Source organism: Eretmochelys imbricata, chromosome 16, assembly GCF_965152235.1.
Source record: "Eretmochelys imbricata isolate rEreImb1 chromosome 16, rEreImb1.hap1, whole genome shotgun sequence".
NCBI lineage: Eukaryota > Metazoa > Chordata > Testudines > Cheloniidae > Eretmochelys > Eretmochelys imbricata.
In genome coordinates this window covers 14,901,565-14,921,107 of record NC_135587.1, presented here as the reverse complement: position 1 = coordinate 14,921,107, position 19,543 = coordinate 14,901,565, and the positions used below count along the sequence as shown (strand labels likewise).

General features: G+C 46.7%; 2 protein-coding genes across 19 annotated transcripts in view; one reads left to right on the top strand and one right to left on the bottom strand.

Moving 5' to 3' along the window:
* Nucleotides 1-13,865, bottom strand: part of LRRC8A (leucine rich repeat containing 8 VRAC subunit A) — a 30,766-nt gene extending 16,901 nt beyond the window's left edge. The window contains exons 1-3 of one of the 4 annotated variants that reach the window (XM_077835705.1): nt 13,790-13,865; nt 8,315-8,440; nt 3,206-3,326 (exon numbers count right to left, since the gene is read on the bottom strand). The gene's annotated coding sequence lies outside the window, so the exon portion shown is untranslated. Of the gene's footprint in view, nt 1-3,205; nt 3,327-4,133; nt 4,497-8,314; nt 8,441-13,664; nt 13,766-13,789 lie in introns of those variants that run through there. The other 3 variants (XM_077835704.1, XM_077835706.1, XM_077835708.1) reach the window with 3 other exon arrangements.
* Nucleotides 1-19,543, top strand: part of KYAT1 (kynurenine aminotransferase 1) — a 73,215-nt gene that overhangs the window by 37,000 nt on the left and 16,672 nt on the right. For 3 of the 15 annotated variants that reach the window (XM_077835725.1, XM_077835721.1, XM_077835714.1), the window contains exon 1: nt 13,317-13,434. The exons of 3 other annotated variants lie outside the window; for them this stretch is intronic. Coding sequence is in view for 2 of the 12 variants with exons in the window: in XM_077835727.1 (XP_077691853.1) it covers nt 14,553-14,630 (78 nt within the window). In the remaining 10 variants the exon portion in view is untranslated. Of the gene's footprint in view, nt 1-13,316; nt 13,435-14,118; nt 14,631-15,272; nt 15,412-18,721; nt 18,865-19,543 lie in introns of those variants that run through there. 9 more of the 15 variants (XM_077835724.1, XM_077835711.1, XM_077835713.1 and 6 more) reach the window with 8 other exon arrangements.

The following is a 19,543-nucleotide window of genomic DNA, read 5'->3' as shown; positions in this document are numbered from 1 at the left end:
CCAAAGTTGAATGAGTCCCCCTATTGGAACAAAGATTTCTACCGGTAGGGCCACTGACTTTAAATGGTATTACATGGAAGTGGAGTGGGAGCTAAAGCCTGGAATTTCCCCAGCTAAAGCACATGGACAAGAGACTGACAGAATTTTAAAACTGGGGTGCTTTTCTAAGCCAAGTCAGTTCACTGCCTCATGTCAAAAAAAAAAAAAAGGTTGGAGGAGAAGGAAGCTGCCTAGCCTAAGAATGCTGATCAAACTCAGACTCAAGGGAGGGTTGAGATCAGACGTAGGGGCTGCATTCAGGACTTATTTTCCAAATGTCTGTAGCTCTATGGCATGCTGTTAAAAGTAATTCCTAAAATTCATAAACCAGTCGGAGAACACTTCAATCTCTCTGGTCACTCAAATACAGACCTAAAGGTTGCACTATTACAACAAAGAGACTTCAAAAACAGACCCCAATGAGAGACTGCTGAATTGGAATTAATTTGCAAACTGGATACAATTAACTTAGGCTTGATTAGAGACTGGGAGTGGATGGGTCATTACACAAAGTAAAACTATTTCCCCATGTTTATTTCCCCCTCCCTACCCCCCACTGTTCCTCAGACATTCCTGTTAACTGCTGGAAATGGCCCACCTTGATTATCACTACAAAATGTTTTCTACCCCCCCCGCCCCCCTGCTCTCCTACTGGTAATAGCTCATCTTAAGTGATCACTCTCCTTACAGTGTGTATGATAACACCCATTTTTGCCATGTTCTGTGTGTATATAAATCTCCTCACTGTATTTTCCACTGAATGCATCCGATGAAGTGAGCTGTAGCTCACGAAAGCTTATGCTCAAATAAATTGGTTAGTCTCTAAGGTGCCACAAGTCCTCCTTTTCTTTTTGCGAATACAGACTAACACGGCTGCTACTCTGAAACTTTGCTAAGCCAGTGTTCTGTGATTTCCTGCCACAATCCCTAAAGGGGTTAACTGAAAAACCAGAGCTCCCACAGCCAGGAGGAGCTCTGTGGGAATTTGTCTAAGCAACTGGGGCTCAGGAGAGCTGGAGCACTGGTTTCAGGGTCTAAGGTAACCGGACTGTGGGGTGCCACTGCCCAAGAAGGGTGTCAGACGACATGGGGGTTGCACCTAGGAGGTGAGAGACCCAGAGCTAGGACCAGTGACTAGTCATTACCCAGACCCAGGGGCTGAGAAGCAGATGGGATCCAGCAGCTGGGTACACTCAGACTGGCATCTGCCCAGAGAGGGAAAGTGGGGCAGGTTATGACAGTTTCAGCAGCAACATTCAGGATATATAGCTAGAGAGGATCTGAGTGTTAATGGCACCGAACAGCCTCTGATCTCATGCACTTAAAGACTGTGGATGTGAACTCCCCAGGCCACTCCAGAATCCATGTGACAGAGCCTTGACAGCCTCAACCTGGGAAGAGTTAATTAAGGATTTAAGGACAGGTTTTAGTTGTCTTATTACAGATGGGGGAGAAGTAAATACCAGTGGCAAGTCTACTGATGCAAGACAAGTGTTTCCTCCCTATACATCTCCAGTTGCAGAAGCTTCTCAGTCTAAGAGCCCAGAAACAGGGGCACTCACAGCATTGTGAGTTCTGCTGATGGAGGCTAAGGGAAGTAGTATAGTGATCTCTAGAAAGTTAGTTTAATTCACATTTAAAGTCAAATTAGTCTTCACTGTGCTTGCACACTCACAGCTGGCTTGGACCCACTAGATGTCTGGTCCTTCACAAAGACAAAGCCAGAAAACTTTTGGCTGTTGGAGCATATATGCAAGGCAGGCTGTGGAAACAGCATACACTGGAGAGGGGAAGTAATCTTACAAGGGTAATCTGCCTCAAAGCTGCTTTTTTGTTTTAATTCTTAATAGTACTGCAGCATTCCCCTTGTCCCCCCAATAACTTTTTCCAAAGGAACAGACTATTTCTTTGACAGCTCCACATGTATTTTGGTTGCTGCTATTGCTCACTCAATGCCACCTCACAGATTGTTTCCAGGATGTGCAGCTCTTCTGCTTCTACTAGGGTAGGGGAAAGGCTGCAGACTACATCCTCACTCAAGTGTAAGCACACAACAAGACTAATGATCCACATGCCAGCCCACCCCATAAATCTACTCCCTCCTAGGGTCCCTACATCACCATCAGCCTCCAAATTTAGATGAAAGAGCACCTTTTGCTATGGAGTCTTTTTAGCCCTCACAAATTCATCTGGATGTGGTGTCCTGTTCCATCATATTCACCTCTCTAACCAATCAGCTGTGGAAACATTTCATTTCCTTTACTAAACATTGTATTTACAATAATCATTCTAAATCTTTTAGTAACAACTTACAGTGCACCAGCCTATGATGTGTAAAAGATTCACAGAGCTGCATGGATAGTGCTACACAGGCTACTATGACGGGGTTACAGCAAAGATGGATTTTCCCAACTGGTTTGCCATACCACAGGGATCACTACAGACACAAGTGTCACCAAATGCCATTGCCATCTCTTATCCAGAGACACACAGCAAGGCATTTATCATGGAGCACAAGAGCTGGGATGCCCTGGGCATGACTACCACACATGGAAAGTAGAATCAGTCAGTATCAACAACAAAAACCCACAACACACTGCACATCTGATACTCTGGGTGTCTGAGGCCCTACAAAGCAGCACGTAGCTAGCCTTGATTCAAGCTGACTGTGTTCCTTGGATGATGTGCCAGCTTATCTCACTAGTTTGCTGAACACCTTATTGTCACTTTGGATGGGCTATCACCAGCAGGAGAGTGAATTTGTGTGGGGGGGTGGAGGGTGAGAAAACCTGGATTTGTGCTGGAAATGGCCCAACTTGATGATCACTTTAGATAAGCTATTACCAGCAGGACAGTGGGGTGGGAGGAGGTATTGTTTCATATTCTCTGTGTGTATATAAAGTCTGCTGCAGTTTCCACGGTATGCATCCGATGAAGTGAGCTGTAGCTCACGAAAGCTCATGCTCAAATAAATTGGTTAGTCTCTAAGGTGCCACAAGTACTCCTTTTCTTTTTGCGAATACGGACTAACACGGCTATTACTCTGAAACCTTTCATTTGACCAGACTCACTCGCTGGTTACAGCTATGTAACCACAAGAAAAACACTGACTACAAAACGTGGGCTGGAAACTAGAAGTGAACAGCTGCCCCATAGGATTACTTACCTCCAAGAAGAGAAACAGGGATATAAAGATTGGTACAGACCCAGGCAGAATCAGAGGAAGATGCAGGGAAAGGACTTCTTCCTCTTAAGAGTACAGCTCTTCCTGCTGGTGAGCCACAGACCTGTTACAAAAAATCGTCAGCAGAGCACAGCTTCTCTTCCCTTCCTACCGCTTCTTCCCCTCCCCAAAATCTTGAGGACAGCAGCACAAAGCCCCTTTTGTTCAGACATCAGAAAAAACCTCCTTAGGCCAGAAGCAGGATTGGAGATTTCCCACCACCACATGTTTAGTTGCCCCAGAGTTAAAAGAAAAAAGGAGCTGGAAGCAGCTCCAAGTTTCCAGCCATCTTTCAGAAAAGCTTTCCAAGCAGAAGGATAGCAGCGAGCCTAACTGGAGAAGCCTGAAAACTGGCAGCAGAGGAGATCAACTAAGTAACGTAATCCATCCTGTCTCAGAGCACTTAAAAAGTGATGGCTGCTTAAAGCAGCAGGAGATAAATAACCACCCCCCACCCTTCCAATTGAGACAAAAATAGACAATTCCCTCAATAACACAAGTTGTTCTGGAGGCTCCTTATCACCCTTCATTCCAGCTAAAATGAGAGGTTTAAAATGGAGTATTTTGAATTAGAGCGACTCCATTCCAAAGAGTTAGTGTTACACCAACAGCCAGGAAGTGTAAAGCATTAACAGATACTCCATTTTCAAACTCAAGGGTGCAGATCGAAGGCAGCAAGTCAGCCTTCTGCTTGAAGATCCTGGGTTTTCCCTTTGAGGATGACACCAGGTGCCAAATTTGAGCCCAGAATGGTATTAAATTAATCCCCTGGACTTGTGTTTTACACTGTGGGACTGACAGACCCTTAGCTACAGCAACACAAGCCAGTCAGGTTAAAATGCAGCATTCATCTTCCCAGCCACGTAATCACCATTTCTGAATCACGTAGATGAACTGCCCTTACTAAGCAGTGGCTGCAGACACAGTATTTGCATTTTTCACAGGAGTCCTACTGCCAAGTGAAGTCCAGATGCTGATAGCCAGATGGGTAGATTCTCATGCAACCTGTCACCAATGGCATGGAACGTTCAGCAGTTCCTGAGTTGTTGGTATGGTGGGTAGGAAACGGGCTGACTGAGGAGTTGCATTTCCCTGTAGGACTCCTGGGCAGGAGAGGAATAATCCCAATCCAGTCCCAGAGAGTATTTGCCTAAGTGTTTCAGCAGGACAGTTACCCTCCAGAGGGAGCACTGGCAGCAAGTTCTTGCTCCAGCAGCATGTGACTCATGGTTGACTCAGCACACAAGCAAGCCTGCCCTGACAAGTACAAGGAAGAACATCTGCAGGAGAACATAGAAAATTCAGGTTGGAGCTTTGATCACATGACCAGATTTATGCCTTTCAGTGGCATTCCACCCCATCCTGGAAGGAAGTGAGCCATGGAATTTGGCGTTAAGAGTGCAGTCCGCACTGGAGCAACAATCCTAATATCAGCATGATGCAGAGCTGCACAAACAAGGGTGACTTCCGACGACTTACTAGAATGATGCAAGCCAAAGAGACAAGCGCTAGACTGTGTGAGCTTATGAATTATAAATATACAAATCAGTGACTGAAGCAGGCTATCCAGAGCTAGTCTTTTCTTTTAGCTATGGGGATTACAAGTGCTTCAAGGGCAGTGGAATTTTTCAACCATCTTATTCCAGCAGGATACTATGGATGCTTATGCAGAGAAGTGATCTCTGCATTACTTTGAGGCTTTCAACCACCACAGAGAAGTTTAAATATAAACCTCTCAGTTTAAACCCCATGATGTAACAAATTCAGAGTAAGATTCACAAAGTTTATCATCTCCATCCTCCATATAAATCATACACCCAAGAAGCAAGCAGGGGAACCTTGGACTGGTGTAGTGTCAACCAACGTTCAAATGCACCAGGCAAAATTGTGATTTGTGCTGTTCAGATACCTAGATAGCCCGTAAGTCTCCTTTTCCTGACCACTCGGAATAACTGAATGAAGAGGACTGACTGGCACTTTGTGACTAGCTTCTAGGTAAAGGACAGGATCACTAAATTGGAATAGGAAGCCTCAAGTATCAAACTTTGAGATGGCATCTCCCCAAGCAGTCATTGAATGAGACTATTCAGATCTCATAGTTCGACCACGGAGGAGATGAATGCAATGAGAAGGAAAGCAAGACTGCAACAGATTTTTAAACTATAAGCAGAGAAAACAAGCAAAAATCTCTCTTGGTTGATAGATAACATGACCAGAGATCCACTCAGGATGGATAACCAGTGGTAAACTCAAGAAAGGCTGCTACAACGTGCATGGACAGAGAAATGCAGTGGGAAGAGAAATAAGACACCAGCTATCCTGTGATATGTAACCTCAGGTCTTTCAAAAACGGAGGAGGAATAATCATATCACCACCTATTTGTCCTACAGGTCTTGCATTCAGGATATGGGTGTTCCAGAACAGAGATTCCAAGTATTCTAAATCCAGCAATTGACACATCAAGTTCTGATCACCAAACCTGTTCTCATTAGTGAGAAGCTATCAGAGTTCTGAACTGCCCCACATGGATCACCCAGAAGCCAATGAGGACAAAAGCGTAAAAGAGAGCATCTTACAAAGGCCAGTATCAATGCCTTGCTGTGCACAGAGCCTGGGTCTTGAGGAAAAGCAACTAGCACAGGGGCGGGCAAACTTTTTGGCCTGAGGGCCACATCAAGTTTCCAAAATTTTATGGAGAGCCGGTTAGGGGACGCTGTGCCTCCCCAAACAGCCAGGCGTGGCGTGGCCCCCAACCCCATCCAACCGCCCCCCCCCCCACTTCTCGCCCCCGATGGCCCCCCTGGGACTCCTACCCCATCCAACCTCCCCTGTTACCAGGACTCCTGCCCCATCCACCACCCCCTGCTCCCTGTCCCCTGACTGCCCCTGGACCCCCCACTGGCCCATCCAACCCCTCCTCTCATTCCTGACTGCCCCCCCCAGGACCCCTGCCCCATCCAATCACCCCTTTTCCCTGTCCCCTAACTGCCCCCGGAACCCCTGCCCCTGACTGCCCCCCCACCCCATCCTGACTGCCCCCCCAGGACCGCTGCCCCCATTCAACCCCCCTGTTCCCTGCCCTCTGACCACCCCAACTCCTGTCCACATCCCCACCCCCTGACCACCACCCTGAACTCCTCTGCCCTCTATCCAACCCCCGCTGCTCCCTTACTGTGCTGCCTGGAGCACTGGTGACTGGCTGCAGCTGCGCTGCCCGGCTGCCCAGAACACTGCGCTGGCGGCGTGGCTGCAGGGGAGGGGGAACAGCAGGGGAGGGGTTGGGGGCTAGCCTCCCAGGCCAGGAGCTCAGGGGCTGGGCAGGAGGGTCGCGCGGGCCGGATGTGGCCTGCAGGCCGTAGTTTGCCCATCTCTGAACTAGCACTATCTGCAATATGTAAGGTTAATTTTGCAGTGAACATTGATGCTCAGTATGTAAGGAATAGGTGCTATTTTTACAACAGGGCGGGCATGGTAGAGTAATTTTTAGTCTCAAATAATTTGATAGCAACAACAAGAACTAAAAAGGGTTGCACAACCTAGCTAACTCAGTTGGATTCCGAGTCACAATACAAACTATACACAAATAGTTTAAAAGTGTCCCGAAAGTTTTTGATAGGCTCTGCCTCCTTCCTATAAAGACAGACTGTCATAACTCTGACTTGATAACAGTTTGTACCTATTAAGCTTGTGCTACACCTCAACTGACTCATTTGGAGAGATGTTATGCAATCAAGAGGCTCACTACATTGCCTCCAGTTACCCATTCTATAAGGTACTAGTTGAGTTGGTGGTCTGTATCTGCCCCATGGTTAAAAAAACACCAAACAAAAAATGCTAGTTATGTACAACTTCTATAAACTTTACTACCTATACTGCAGTGCTCCCTTCGTATCCTTTTCCGAGTCCACCATTTATGCTTGGAACACCTCCCACAAGTGCCAAACCAATTCTCTTCATTCAATGCCCCTTTTAACAAAATCCATCCACAAAGCCCAACAAGCCACTGAAGTAGGAGAAGAAAGCTCTGCAGTGCAGTGCTCTGAGATTGGATGACGTGCTGGCCACCCAGTAATTTGTTCATCTGAACTATACTGTAATTTACTGGGCAAGGGATCATCTCTCTCACAGATTTTTAGTCCATCAAGACCACTGAGTGCTCAATATAATGTTAGAAGGGTTTAGGCAGCCCATCATCCAGATCACGGTTATCACACCTTCAGCCTTTAGGAGGATAAATTAAGCAACTGTTTAATGCAGATTATTGGTAACAGTTAAAGATAAGGGTCAAGGACTTTGGGTGCCATGATGGTATTTATGGTTTATTCAGAAAGAAGCTACATGCTTTTTGATAACTAGGGTCAGTGGAACAGATACATCACTTAGGAACTATGCAATTTTGTAGGAGATGCACAGTATCTCTAACAGCTCAGAACATGACCAACATATGCAGAGGATTTTGCATTTGCTCTCATGCTATCATGGATGAAGAGGACTAGACAGGCAAGGACTCTCCGAGCTAATAGCTGACATTCCCTGACTGACCAGAGAGTTTGCTTGCTAAGCTGCATGGAACCATTCATACCAGAGTGGAAAGCATGCCATTGCCACAGCAGCCTCAATTCACACCTCCACATGGAGTGCATTACCAGGAATGGACCAAGAGATGCCTGTATGGTAATGCAGTGGTTCAACACCCTTCTGCCTATAGACATCTACTCCATTAGTCTAAGGATAGGTTCAGGTTCCTATGACTGTGAGGTGGACACTTAGTTAAACATAGCAATCAAGTTGTAACTTGAATGGTGCTCAGTTCCATTACTCTTTCCATCTTCAAGCAGTGCCTAATGGGTAACAAGCCTATAATCAACCCACTATTACGGTCTCCATCACCATCTGGCTCACACATCATTTCCATTTGGCCTCATACCAGGCATGTCCCATCTCTGCACTCATATTTTGAAACATCACTTGGACAGTCAACATTCAACTGGTGCCACCAGGAATTTCATATCACTACAACTCCCCACTTAGGAACTAGGCTGTAACCTTACCCTGTGGCTGGGTTCTGCTATCTGCACTTCAATTCTCTGTGCTGGAAGAAGATGATGTCCATATGTGCTGGATCCTGACAGAGCAGAGAAACACTGCATTCCCCAAGCGCCATGGGAGCAGCTTCCCTGAAATTAAACAAAGTCTTATCAGCAGAGAAAGTACCAGTGTTTAAGAGGCCCCCAGGTTAACTCTGACAAGACCTTGAGAAAGGGTATCTAGTATGTCAGTATTTAAGTGCTTTAAGTGGTCACAGAGATCCAGGAAGAGACCCTCTAAGAAAGCTGGAAATATTAGTGTCAAGTAGAAATTTAGGAGGTGGCAACTTGGCTAGCTATCAGGAAGGATCCTCTCCAAGCTCTATTAGAATATAACAGCAAAAGCAGGTATTACAAGCATGTTTAAGAAAATCCTGGACGTTTACTAGCATCCCACAACCTAATTGAGTCTAGTTGATGCTAACAGGTTCACCTCTTTCCAGCAGCATGGACTTTGTTCTCTTCATTATAAATATTCTAGGTCACTGCAGTGACAAAACAGAAAAGGAGTTGAGGACTTCAGAGCATGTCCAGCTCAAGAAGAGAGGGCATACAATCCAGGGCTGGAAGAGGCAGGATGGTGAGGAATCAGATTGAAGGAGGAAATGGGGAAGATACTCAAGAATCCAAGGATTATGTCCTGAGGGGTCTCCCTATTTCTATTCCTCAAATTTATTTTAAGAAATTCAATAATATTTTCAGCACATTTCTTGGAGTGCAGGTAAGAAACCTAGTCTGGTTCAGAACAAATCACAGCTCCTCCTATCTCTGGAGTTATTGAATTTTTCTACCTTGAAAAATTCTCTTTTTTGTTAAACCAGGCATCTTTGTGGCTGTTAGATATGACTGCACAGACCCCAACTTGGATTCAGACTGAATGAGCATTAATACATTCTCTCCCTTTTTCAGGCACTGTATGATCAAATTAGTATAAATTTGATGGCTCCAGAGCTCCCGCAATAATAGGTGTGAAGCAAGCTTGGTCAAACTTGGCTAGAAAGTTCTGCTTCCATTCATGGTAAAATGGTCCTACGGAGCAGTGCTATCCTTAATTGATGGCAAAACCTTGATGTGGAGGCATTGGATGGAGTAAGGAATGATAACTGTGATGCAGCTAATTGACAGCAATAAATTTAAACCATTTGTGGGTCTTCAGCAATAGTTTTGCTTGCCCTGCTTCAGATCTAGAAAAATAAATTAATTGGATCTATTTACAAATGTATTTGGGCTAGATGCATTGGGAACTCCAGAACTTTTATTATGTTGGAGGAAACTTCCTGGATTTATTTGGCCAGTGATATCCTTTTACAACTGTCTAGCCCAAAACACTCAGCTAAAGATTGATAATTTCAGAGTTGCTTAGAACAGAGATTTTTGATACACAGCTCTCTGATCCAATGAAATACAATCATATCTAATGTTAAAAAAGCAACTATAGACCTGAGACTACATCTTATTCACAAAAAGACTTTCAAATATGCTGGTCCCTCCATAGATTAACAGTAATGGGCCTCAAATGGTGACTGCTGTTGGAAGTGTAATTCCCTTGGTGCTACTTTAGTTCATATGTTTTGGGAATGCCCCATATCAAGAATTTGTAGTATGAGGTGGGTCAAAGGATCAATTTGATATTGGACACTAAATTGGAGCCCTCCCCATTAAGTTTCATTATTCGATATATTCCTGATATCTGGTGGTTATTTGGTAACAAGGCAGCATGGTTCCAATGTACAGCTTTGGTTGCTAAAAAATTAATCCTGCAAAAATGGAATAGTTGATCCCCACCAAACACTGATGCCTGACTCAGTGATATGGCTGCCCTCACTGCTAATAGACAACAGAAATTCTGCAGAAAGGGAATGCCTGGAAAATTCAGAGCCATCTGGGCTGACGTTTTTGAGGTCTATGATTATCTTTAGGGTCTGCATTAGCTATGTTGCTTCCCCTCCCTTCCTTAATCCGAAGGATTTTTCTTTATTCTGTGCATTATGATTAATGCAGGAGAGGGAGTTTGTGTGTGTGGGGGGGGGGGGTGAGAAAACCTGGATTTGTGCTGGAAATGGCCCACCTTGATTATCATGCACATTGTAGGGAGAGTGGTCACTTTGGATGGGCTATTACCAGCAGGAAAGTGAGTTTGGGGGGGGGCAGAGGGTGAGAAAACCTGGATTTGTGCTGGAAGTGGCCCAACTTGATGATCACTTTAGATAAGCTATTACCAGCAGGAGAGTGGGGTGGGAGGAGGTATTGTTTCATGGTCTCTATGTATATATAATGTCTTCTGCAGTTTCCACAGTATGCATCCGATGAAGTGAGCTGTAGCTCACGAAAGCTCATGCTCAAATAAATTGGTTAGTCTCTAAGGTGCCACAAGTATTCCTTTTCTTTTTGTGAATACAGACTAACACGGCTGTTACTCTGAAACCTATGATTAATCTGGTATTTTGTTGTAGTTGGAAAAATATGTATGTTATTTAAAAGATAAACAATACATTTCCTGATCCCAATTCACATAAAGTACAATCATGTATCTATAGCAGGGGTCGGCAACCTATGCCACGCGTGCCAAAGACAGCATGCGAGCCGATTTTTAATGGCACGCTGCTGCCTGCCGGGTCCCAGCCACTGGCCCCGCTCAGCCTGCTGCCGAACCCAGGCTGGCAGCGGGCTAAGCAGGGCCAGGGCCAGGCCCCAGCCGGCAGCAGCGTGCCATTAAAAATCCTGCCCGCCCCGGCCCGCTCTTCTCTGCCCCCCGCCCCAGCGGGGGCAGGGTGAAGAAGCTTGGTCCTGCTGGCGGCTGCTGCTGCAGGGCAGGCAAGTTCCCCCGCCTCTTCCCCCAGCATGCTGGATTTCTGCCCCTCCTCCTCTCCCTCCCTGCCACCAATCAGCTGATGGCCCTTGCCAGGGAGGGGGAGAAGCAGAGCCACTTGCTGCTCTGGGGAGGAGGCAGAGAAGAGGTGGGGATGGGGCCTTGGGGAAGGGGGTTAGAATCAGGGCTTATCTCCTCCAGCCCCCTGCCGTGAGCCGCTCTAGGCAGGGGGCTGGGAGCACCCCCCATGACCCTAGCCCACACCCCCTGACCCCTGCACTCCCCACACACACTCCCAGCCCTATGCCCTGACTCCAGCACGCCCTCACATACCCAGCCCCCCAAACTCCATGCCCTGACTCCTGCACCTTCCTCACATGCCCCCAGCCCTGACTCCTGCACCCCCCACATTCCCACCCCCAGCCCTGAGCACCAAATGGGAGCTCCTGCACCCCTCACACCAGATGGGAGCTGCCCAGGTAAACACTTCACACTCAAACCTCCTGCCCCAACCCTGAGCCCCCTCCCTCATTCTAGCTCCTGGCCAGACCCTGCAACCCAACCTGCTCCTTCACCCCCAGCCCTGTGCTCTGTGCACCCCCACCCTCAGCTCAGTGCAGAGAGGGAGGAAGAGAATGGGCTAGAACCAGGGAGAAGGTAGGTACCCACTCTATGTTAGCAGGGCTGGGATCCCAGACTGGCAGGGGGCTGAGTGGGGCCGGCAGCCGGGACCCTGGCTGGCAGGAGCTGGCGGATGGAACCCCAGGCTGGCAGCAGGGTGAGTGGCAGCGGGCCGCCAGCCCCGGGTCCCGGCCGCCAGCCCCGGGTCCCGGCCGCCAGCCCCGGGTCCCGGCCGCCAGCCCCGGGTCCCGGCCGCCAGCCCCGGGTCCCGGCCGCCAGCCCCGGGTCCCGGCCGCCAGCCAAGGTGAACAGAACCCCAGGCTGGCAGTGGGCTGAGCAGGCCAGCGGCATAAGATCAGCATTTTAATTTAATTTTAAAGAAAGCTTCTTAAACATTTTGAAAACCTTGTTTACTTTACATACGACAATAGTTTAGTTATATAATATATAGACAGAGAGAGACCTTCTAAAAAACGTTAATGTATTACTGGCACGCAAAACCTTAAATTAAAGTGAATAAATGAAGACTCAGCACACCACTTCTGAAAGGTTGCTGACCCCTGATCTATAGTATGTTATTTTAATGTGGGTGTAGACCATGAATGTGGTTGCTCCTACAAAATCATTAAAAGGACTCTTCCAAAGTCTTCACCCTGTAGTTTCTTGCATTTCTTAAGCTTCTCAATTTCAGCTATGACTGGCTACCTCAAATATTTTAAAGTGTTTTACTGACCTCCATTTAGAGCACCTCCTCCCGCAAAAAAGACTAGTATGACCCCAGCATAGTTGGCAGGTGCAGCAACAGGGCACCTTGTTATTGTCATTGAGCTCTCTGCCTTGAGTACACATGATGCGCAGTTCACACAGCCTCCTACTCTGCTTATTATAAGCTACTATAGCAACCCCACCCCCACCTCCCAATTCTGAGATCTGGTCTCTACAAAGCAGGTTGGAAAAGCAACGCAGTCAAGCTCTTGATGCCAGTATTGCCAAGAAAGATGTGGAGAACAGACTTCCTTCCCTCACCAAGGGGTCTTTCAAAGCCCAAGCTAAACATTAAGACTAACAGCCACCTATATGTATTTGGATTCTCATTTGCTTAACCCTATAAATACAAACAGACTTTCCCAGTTATTTCATTTCCCTTTTCCAGTTTACCATCACCTAATAAACTGTAGATTTCATATAAGCCTGACATAGAAACCATATAAACAAGGGGAAGACAAATTAGTCAGCAATTTTCCCCCACTAACCCTGACAGTCATGACCTCAGCTATAATTTAATGGAATTTAGCCACACTGCATATTTCACCTCCTTTTCTGGTGCAAGGACCCAAACCCTCTCTTTGAACATTTTTCAGACAGCTTCCTGCTCTCCCCACCCCTAAACACATCAGCGGTCATTGCACCCACCCAGATCCGTACATGGCCCTAGGTGCCCCCGGACGGTACTGGAGTCCACTCCCCCACCCACAACCCTACAGCAGATAGCGGGAGGGCGTGTCGCCAGTCACCACCCTACCAATACAAGAGCCTCAACCGCTAGCAGCGCAGGTTTCCAGGTAGGGACCGCTCCGGGGTGAGATTTCCCAGGAGTGCCCAGTAAGCCGAAGAGCATTTACACAGCAACCGGCTCCTAAAGAACAGCCTTACAGTAAGTCAAACCCAGAGGAGAGGGGGGGGACTCTGCAAACTGTAGCCCTCAAATCCCCCTCTCCCCCCCAAAAAGGTCCCCTTCTTCCCCTGCCCCCAGGGTCCCGACCCCTTCCTTCAGGTCACCTCTTTCCCTTGCCTCAGTTTCCTTTCCTCTCTGTCACCGCCTCCCGTTTTCTCCCCTCTTTCCTCTCCCATCCCCCTTAACCCCGCTCCTTGCCCACCCCTTACCCCGCTCCCCAGCAGCTGGTCTCCTCTCCGGGCTGCGCTGGAGGGAGGAGCCCAGCCCCGAGGGCGTGCCGCAGGAGCCCGGTCGCTGTCGAGCGGAGGAGCCCTCGTCCTCCGTCCGCACCCACCTGGCAGTGCCAGACCGGCTTCGTCCCCTTCGCTCCGGCTCCTTTTGTTTGTCCCCGACTGCACCACTCGGGCTGCTCCGCCCCGGAACTGACCTCACCCAGCCGGCATAGGCGCCTCCAAAAGCGCTCCCTGAACGAGGTCTGGGCGGGGAAGGAAGGCTGAACGGGGCGGCGCCATCTTTATGCGGGGCCCTCGTCAACGTGGTCGGGCTGTGCAGCCATCTTTGTGCAGGGCGCGTTGGTTAAGGAACGGGCGCCATGTTTGTAGAGGGCGCGTGTTATTCTTGGCTGCGGAGGGGCTTGGGTGTAGCCATTTTTGTGAGGGGCAGTGCTAACTTCGCGTCTGTCTGAGCGGCTTAAAGGGACAGTGACTCAATTTTTCGAGATAACGAGTCCAGGTAGCTCCCAGGGATGCCTCCACTTTCTCAAGACCCTTAGCCAAAGGTTCCGAGTGTTCTGGGACTGCACTCGCAATAAGTGCAACAGGGACTATTTTTAGGGCCATAAGGCCTGGGTTGTGTGGGTCAGTGGAGTCCTATAAGGGGAGAGGCTCAGGGGTTCAGATATCATGGGTTCAAATCCTCCCAGGGCCAACTCAGCCCTTCATCCTTCCAAGGTGGATGAACCGGGTATCCGATGGCTCACCGTGTGCAAGTATTTCGGATAAGAGAATCAAGGTTGTGATCTACATGGATCCCAGGGCAGCTTTCAGAAGAGCCAGGGTTTGCAGCAGCACTCTTGGTTGAAGTATTTCCTCTTCCGTATGCCAGCTGCTGCCCTTCTTCCAGAAGTGGCTGCCCTTCTTCCAGAAGTGGCTGCCCTTCATTGGTGCTGTACACAGGTAGGAACAAATTGATCCTTGGTGTTACCCTCTTGACTTCAGAGCCACTGCAGTGGCTTCTGCAATGTCACACCAGGGATGATTGTGGCCCTATAATTTGTAAAGTATTTTATGATTGAAAAGCGCTCTATCAGTGTTAAATGGTACTATCTAGTCATAATCTGGTTTGTTACAATGATCTAATTTAATTCTAAGTGTAAGCAAATCAGGGTTAAAGCATGTATGTCTGATAAGTGGGGGATGGTGCCCAGTGACTGACAGTATATGCCAGTTTAACTCATCATCTTTCAAAGAGGAAAAGTAGGAAGCAAAGACAGGAGGACCCAAGGACAATGTCAGAGTTTTGTTCAGACTTCTGTGACTTATGTGACATTAAGGAGGAGCTCACATACAATAGAAAACGCAGATGCAGTTGTATTATTATTTATTTGTTTGTTTTGTTTGATTTGTTATATGCTCATAGCATGCTCAGTGCTGTATAAGACACAAGGAAACAGGCCCTACCCTGAAGAGTAACCTGTTTACCTGGCTGATTTTGTCTTGCTTCCTCTTCAAACTGGTAGATGAGAGGATGCTGCATAGTTCCTATTATGAGATCTAATGGCTTCTTGGTAAATCTGTTCTTTATTGGTTTTGATTTAGGTTTAGGTTGTGCTCCCTTTAAAGTCAATGGAAGTTTTGCAATTTACATCAGCCGTAGTTTCTTCATGAGCTCTAGACGAAATCCGAAGTGCAGATCATCGGTGGAGGCAAACATTTATTTATTTTGAACTCTCATAGGGTAATGTTTCTTATAGCACAAAAACGTTTTTGTTCTTTATCAGCCCATTTCTTAGCAAACTGTTAGATGTCTAAAACTAACTGTATCTCTTTTATTAGTGATCATGCTTTAGGCAGTAGCTTGGCTAACTTGGGAGAGTATCAGAGTAACAGCCGTGTTAGTCTGTATTCGCAAAAAGAAAAGGAGTACTTGTGGCACCTTAGAGACTAACCAATTTATTTGAGCATAAGCTTTCGTGAGCTACAGCTCACTTCATTGGATGCATACTGTGGAAACTGCAGAAGACATTATATACACAGAGACTATGAAACAATACCTCCTCCCACCCCACTCTCCTGCTGGTAATAGCCCATCCAAAGTGACCACTCTCTTTACAATGTGTATGATAATCAAGGTGGGCCATTTCCAGCACAAATCCAGGTTTTCTCCCCCCCCCTTCCAAAAACCACACACACAAACTCACTCTCCTGCTGGTAATAGCTTATCCAAAGCGACCACTCTCCCCACAATGTGCACGATAATCAAGATGGGCCATTTCCAGCACAAATCCAGGTCTCCTCACCCGACCCCCCCGCCACAAACTCACTCTCCTGCTGGTAATAGCTCATCCAAACTGACCACTCTCCTTACAATGTGTATGATAATCAAGGTGGGCCATTTCCAGCATAAATCCAAGTTTAACCAGAACGTCTGGGGGGGGGGGGTAGGAAAAAACAAAGGGAAATAGGCTACCTTGTTTTTTCCTCCCCCCCCCCCCCCGAGGTTCTGGTTAAACTTGGATTTGTGCTGGAAATGGCCCACCTTGATTATCATACACATTGTAAGGAGAGTGGTCACTTTGGATGAGCTATTACCAGCAGGAGAGTGAGTTTGTGGCGGGGGGGTCGGGTGAGGAGACCTGGATTTGTGCTGGAAATGGCCCACCTTGATTATCGTGCACATTGTGGGGAGAGTGGTCGCTTTGGATGGGCTGTTACCAACAGGAGAGTGAGTTTGTGTGTGTATGGGGGTGGGGGGGGTGAGAAAACCTGGATTTGTGCTGGAAATGGCCCACCTTGATTTTCATACACATTGTAAGGAGAAAGAAAAGGAGTACTTGTGGCACCTTAGAGACTAACCAATTTATTTGAGCATGAGCTTTCGTGAGTTACAGCTCACTTCATCGGATGCATACTGTGGAAACTGCAGAAGACATTATATATACATAGAGACCATGAAACAATACCTCCTCCCACCCCACTCTCCTGCTGGTAATAGCTTATCTAAAGTGATCATGAAGTTGGGCCATTTCCAGCACAAATCCAGGTTTTCTCACCCTCCGCCCCCCACAAACTCACTTTCCTGCTGGTAATAGCCCATCCAAAGTGACCACTCTCTTTAAAATGTGTATGATCATCAAGGTGGGCCATTTCCAGCACAAATCCAGGTTTTCTCACCCTCCGCCCCCCCCCCCAAACTCACTCGCCTGCTGGTAATAGCCCATCCAAAGTGACCACTCTCCCTACAATGTGCAGGATAATCAAGGCGGGCCATTTCCAGCACAAATCCAGGTTTTCTAACCCCCCCCCCTCCCCACAAACTCACTCTCCTGCTGGCAATAGCTCATCCAAACTGACCACTCTCCTTACAATGTGCATGATAATCAAGGTGGGCCATTTCCAGCATAAATCCAAGTTTAACCAGAACGTCGGGGGGGGTAGAAAAAACCAAGGGGAAATAGGCTACCTTGGATAATGACTTAGCCACTCCCAGTCTCTATTTAAACCTAAATTAATAGTATCCAATTTGCAAATGAATTCCAATTCAGCAGTTTCTCGCTGGAGTCTGGATTTGAAGTTTTTTTTTGTTGTAAGATAGCGACCTTCATGTCTGTGATTGCGTGACCAGAGAGATTGAAGTGTTCTCCGACTGGTTTATGAATGTTATAATTCTTGACATCTGATTTGTGTCCATTTATTCTTTTACATAGAGATTGTCCAGTTTGACCAATGTACATGGCAGAGGAGAGTAAGGAGAGTGGTCACTTTGGATAAGCTATTACCAGCAGGAGAGTGAGTTTGTGTGTGTGGTTTTTGAAAAGGGGGGGGTGTATGAGAACCTGGATTTTTGCTGGAAATGGCCCACCTTGATTATCATACACATTGTAAAGAGAGTGGTCACTTTGGATGGGCTATTACCAGCAGGAGAGTGAGTTTGGGGGGGGAGGGTGAGAAAACCTGGATTTGTGCTGGAAATGGCCCAACTTGATTATCATACACATTGTAAGGAGAGTGATCACTTTAGATAAGCTATTACCAGCAGGAGAGTGGGGTGGGAGGAGGTATTGTTTCATGGTCTCTGTGTATATAATGTCTTCTGCAGTTTCCACAGTATGCATCCAATGAAGTGAGCTGTAGCTCACGAAAGCTTATGCTCAAATAAATTGGTTAGTCTCTAAGGTGCCACAAGTACTCCTTTTCTTTTTGCGAATACAGACTAACACAGCTGTTACTCTGAAACCTGTCATTTCAGAATATTGACCTGCATAATAATTTTTTAAAAAATTCATAAAGGAAAGATGAAAGGTATTCATTATAATCTTATTAGTGCAAAAGATGCAATTTGGAGTGGTTAAGGGTTTGAGAGTAGTAGATATTAACTGGTTTATGCCAGCTATTATTTCCATAATAAAATGTAAGAAACCTGTAGCTTTTTAGGAGCTTTACATTTGTCACTGTGCTGCGCTAGCAGTTAGCTTCATGGGTGCTAGGATGTGCATTTGAGTAGTTATTATTCTATCCAGTAGAAGGCAGTGGTGCACAGACACACTAGTTAGTTCATTGGTATTTATATCTGTATCTTGTTAAAATATGACATTATGAGGGGGAATTGTTTGTGTCCTCTTTGTTTCTTTATGATGAAGCCTGAAAATATGTTGTTGTTTTTCTAATTTTGCTTATTTGTTGTTGTTTTTTAACCTGACGAACTCCTGGAATGCCAAATATTGTCTTCCTTCCTGTACATGTTCTTGGAGGGCCCACTTATAAACCAGAGTATTCTGAAGTAAAATTACTTTTATTCTGGCAGAGAGTGCATGCACCCAGGGACTTATAATTATTCCAGGATAGCTATGCCAGGAAATTTCGCTGTGCAGACAGACAAACACTTAGGCACTTAACAGCCCAAGGCTCCTAATAATTTTGGAAAATGAGACTTCGGCTTCTAAGCCACATTGGCACTTCTGAAATGTTTCCTCAGATCTTCTTGCCCCTGAAAGATTTCCCCTACTTAATTCTGCCTCTGCTTCTGCCCTTCTGCAGCCTTTCCCAACAGGGCTCCAGAGCTCAGCTCCGCCCAGGAAGTCACAAGAGGAGCTGAAGCAATCAGAAAGTGGGGGTGGAAAGTGGGGAATGAGAATGAAGGAAGACTAGGAGAGTTGTGCTTATGTGCTGAGCTGTGCAGAGTAAGACAGGAGTAAGTGGATTTACCTTTCCCATTCTAAGAGCTGCTTTGTATCAGACTATCGGTCTGTATGTGTTGGCTGCTTCTCCGTGTTTCCTTCTTTGTCTTAGGGTAAAGTTGGAGTACAAACGTTTACCCTGCTGCTTCTCAGGGAATAGGAAATCATGGGGACTGAGTCCCTCATGCTGGGTTATTTTTAGAGCTGGAGTCACTATCGGTGCTATTTTTTACTTTTTGCTGATTCACTGGTGCAAAGAAGGAGCACAAGAAACAGAAGGACAAAGGAGCAATAGGAAATAATAATGACCTCTTTCTGTGGGTGACCTTATCAGGCTCTGGGCTGCTATAACATAACCCCTTTGTGTGCAGCTTCCCAGCTCAGATTTGCACTGCTCCACTATGATAGAGGAGTCCGATGCCTGCTTCATTCTCCTTTGGGAGCTGAGCTGACTCTCTGGTTGAAAAATATGCCTCAATTAAAGGGGAATCCCTGGGTCTTCACCCACCTAAGTAGCCTTTCCCTCTCCTCCTCTTTCACTGTCTGAGCATGGAGTAGGTTACTCGAGAGCCTCAACATTGTGTGACAATATTGGGGCTGCAATAGTGTAGCCCAATCCTCTGAATCTTTCTCCACCCTGATTTCAGCATCCCAGACATGTACTAACTTGAAAAAATTGGATCCTCAACGATA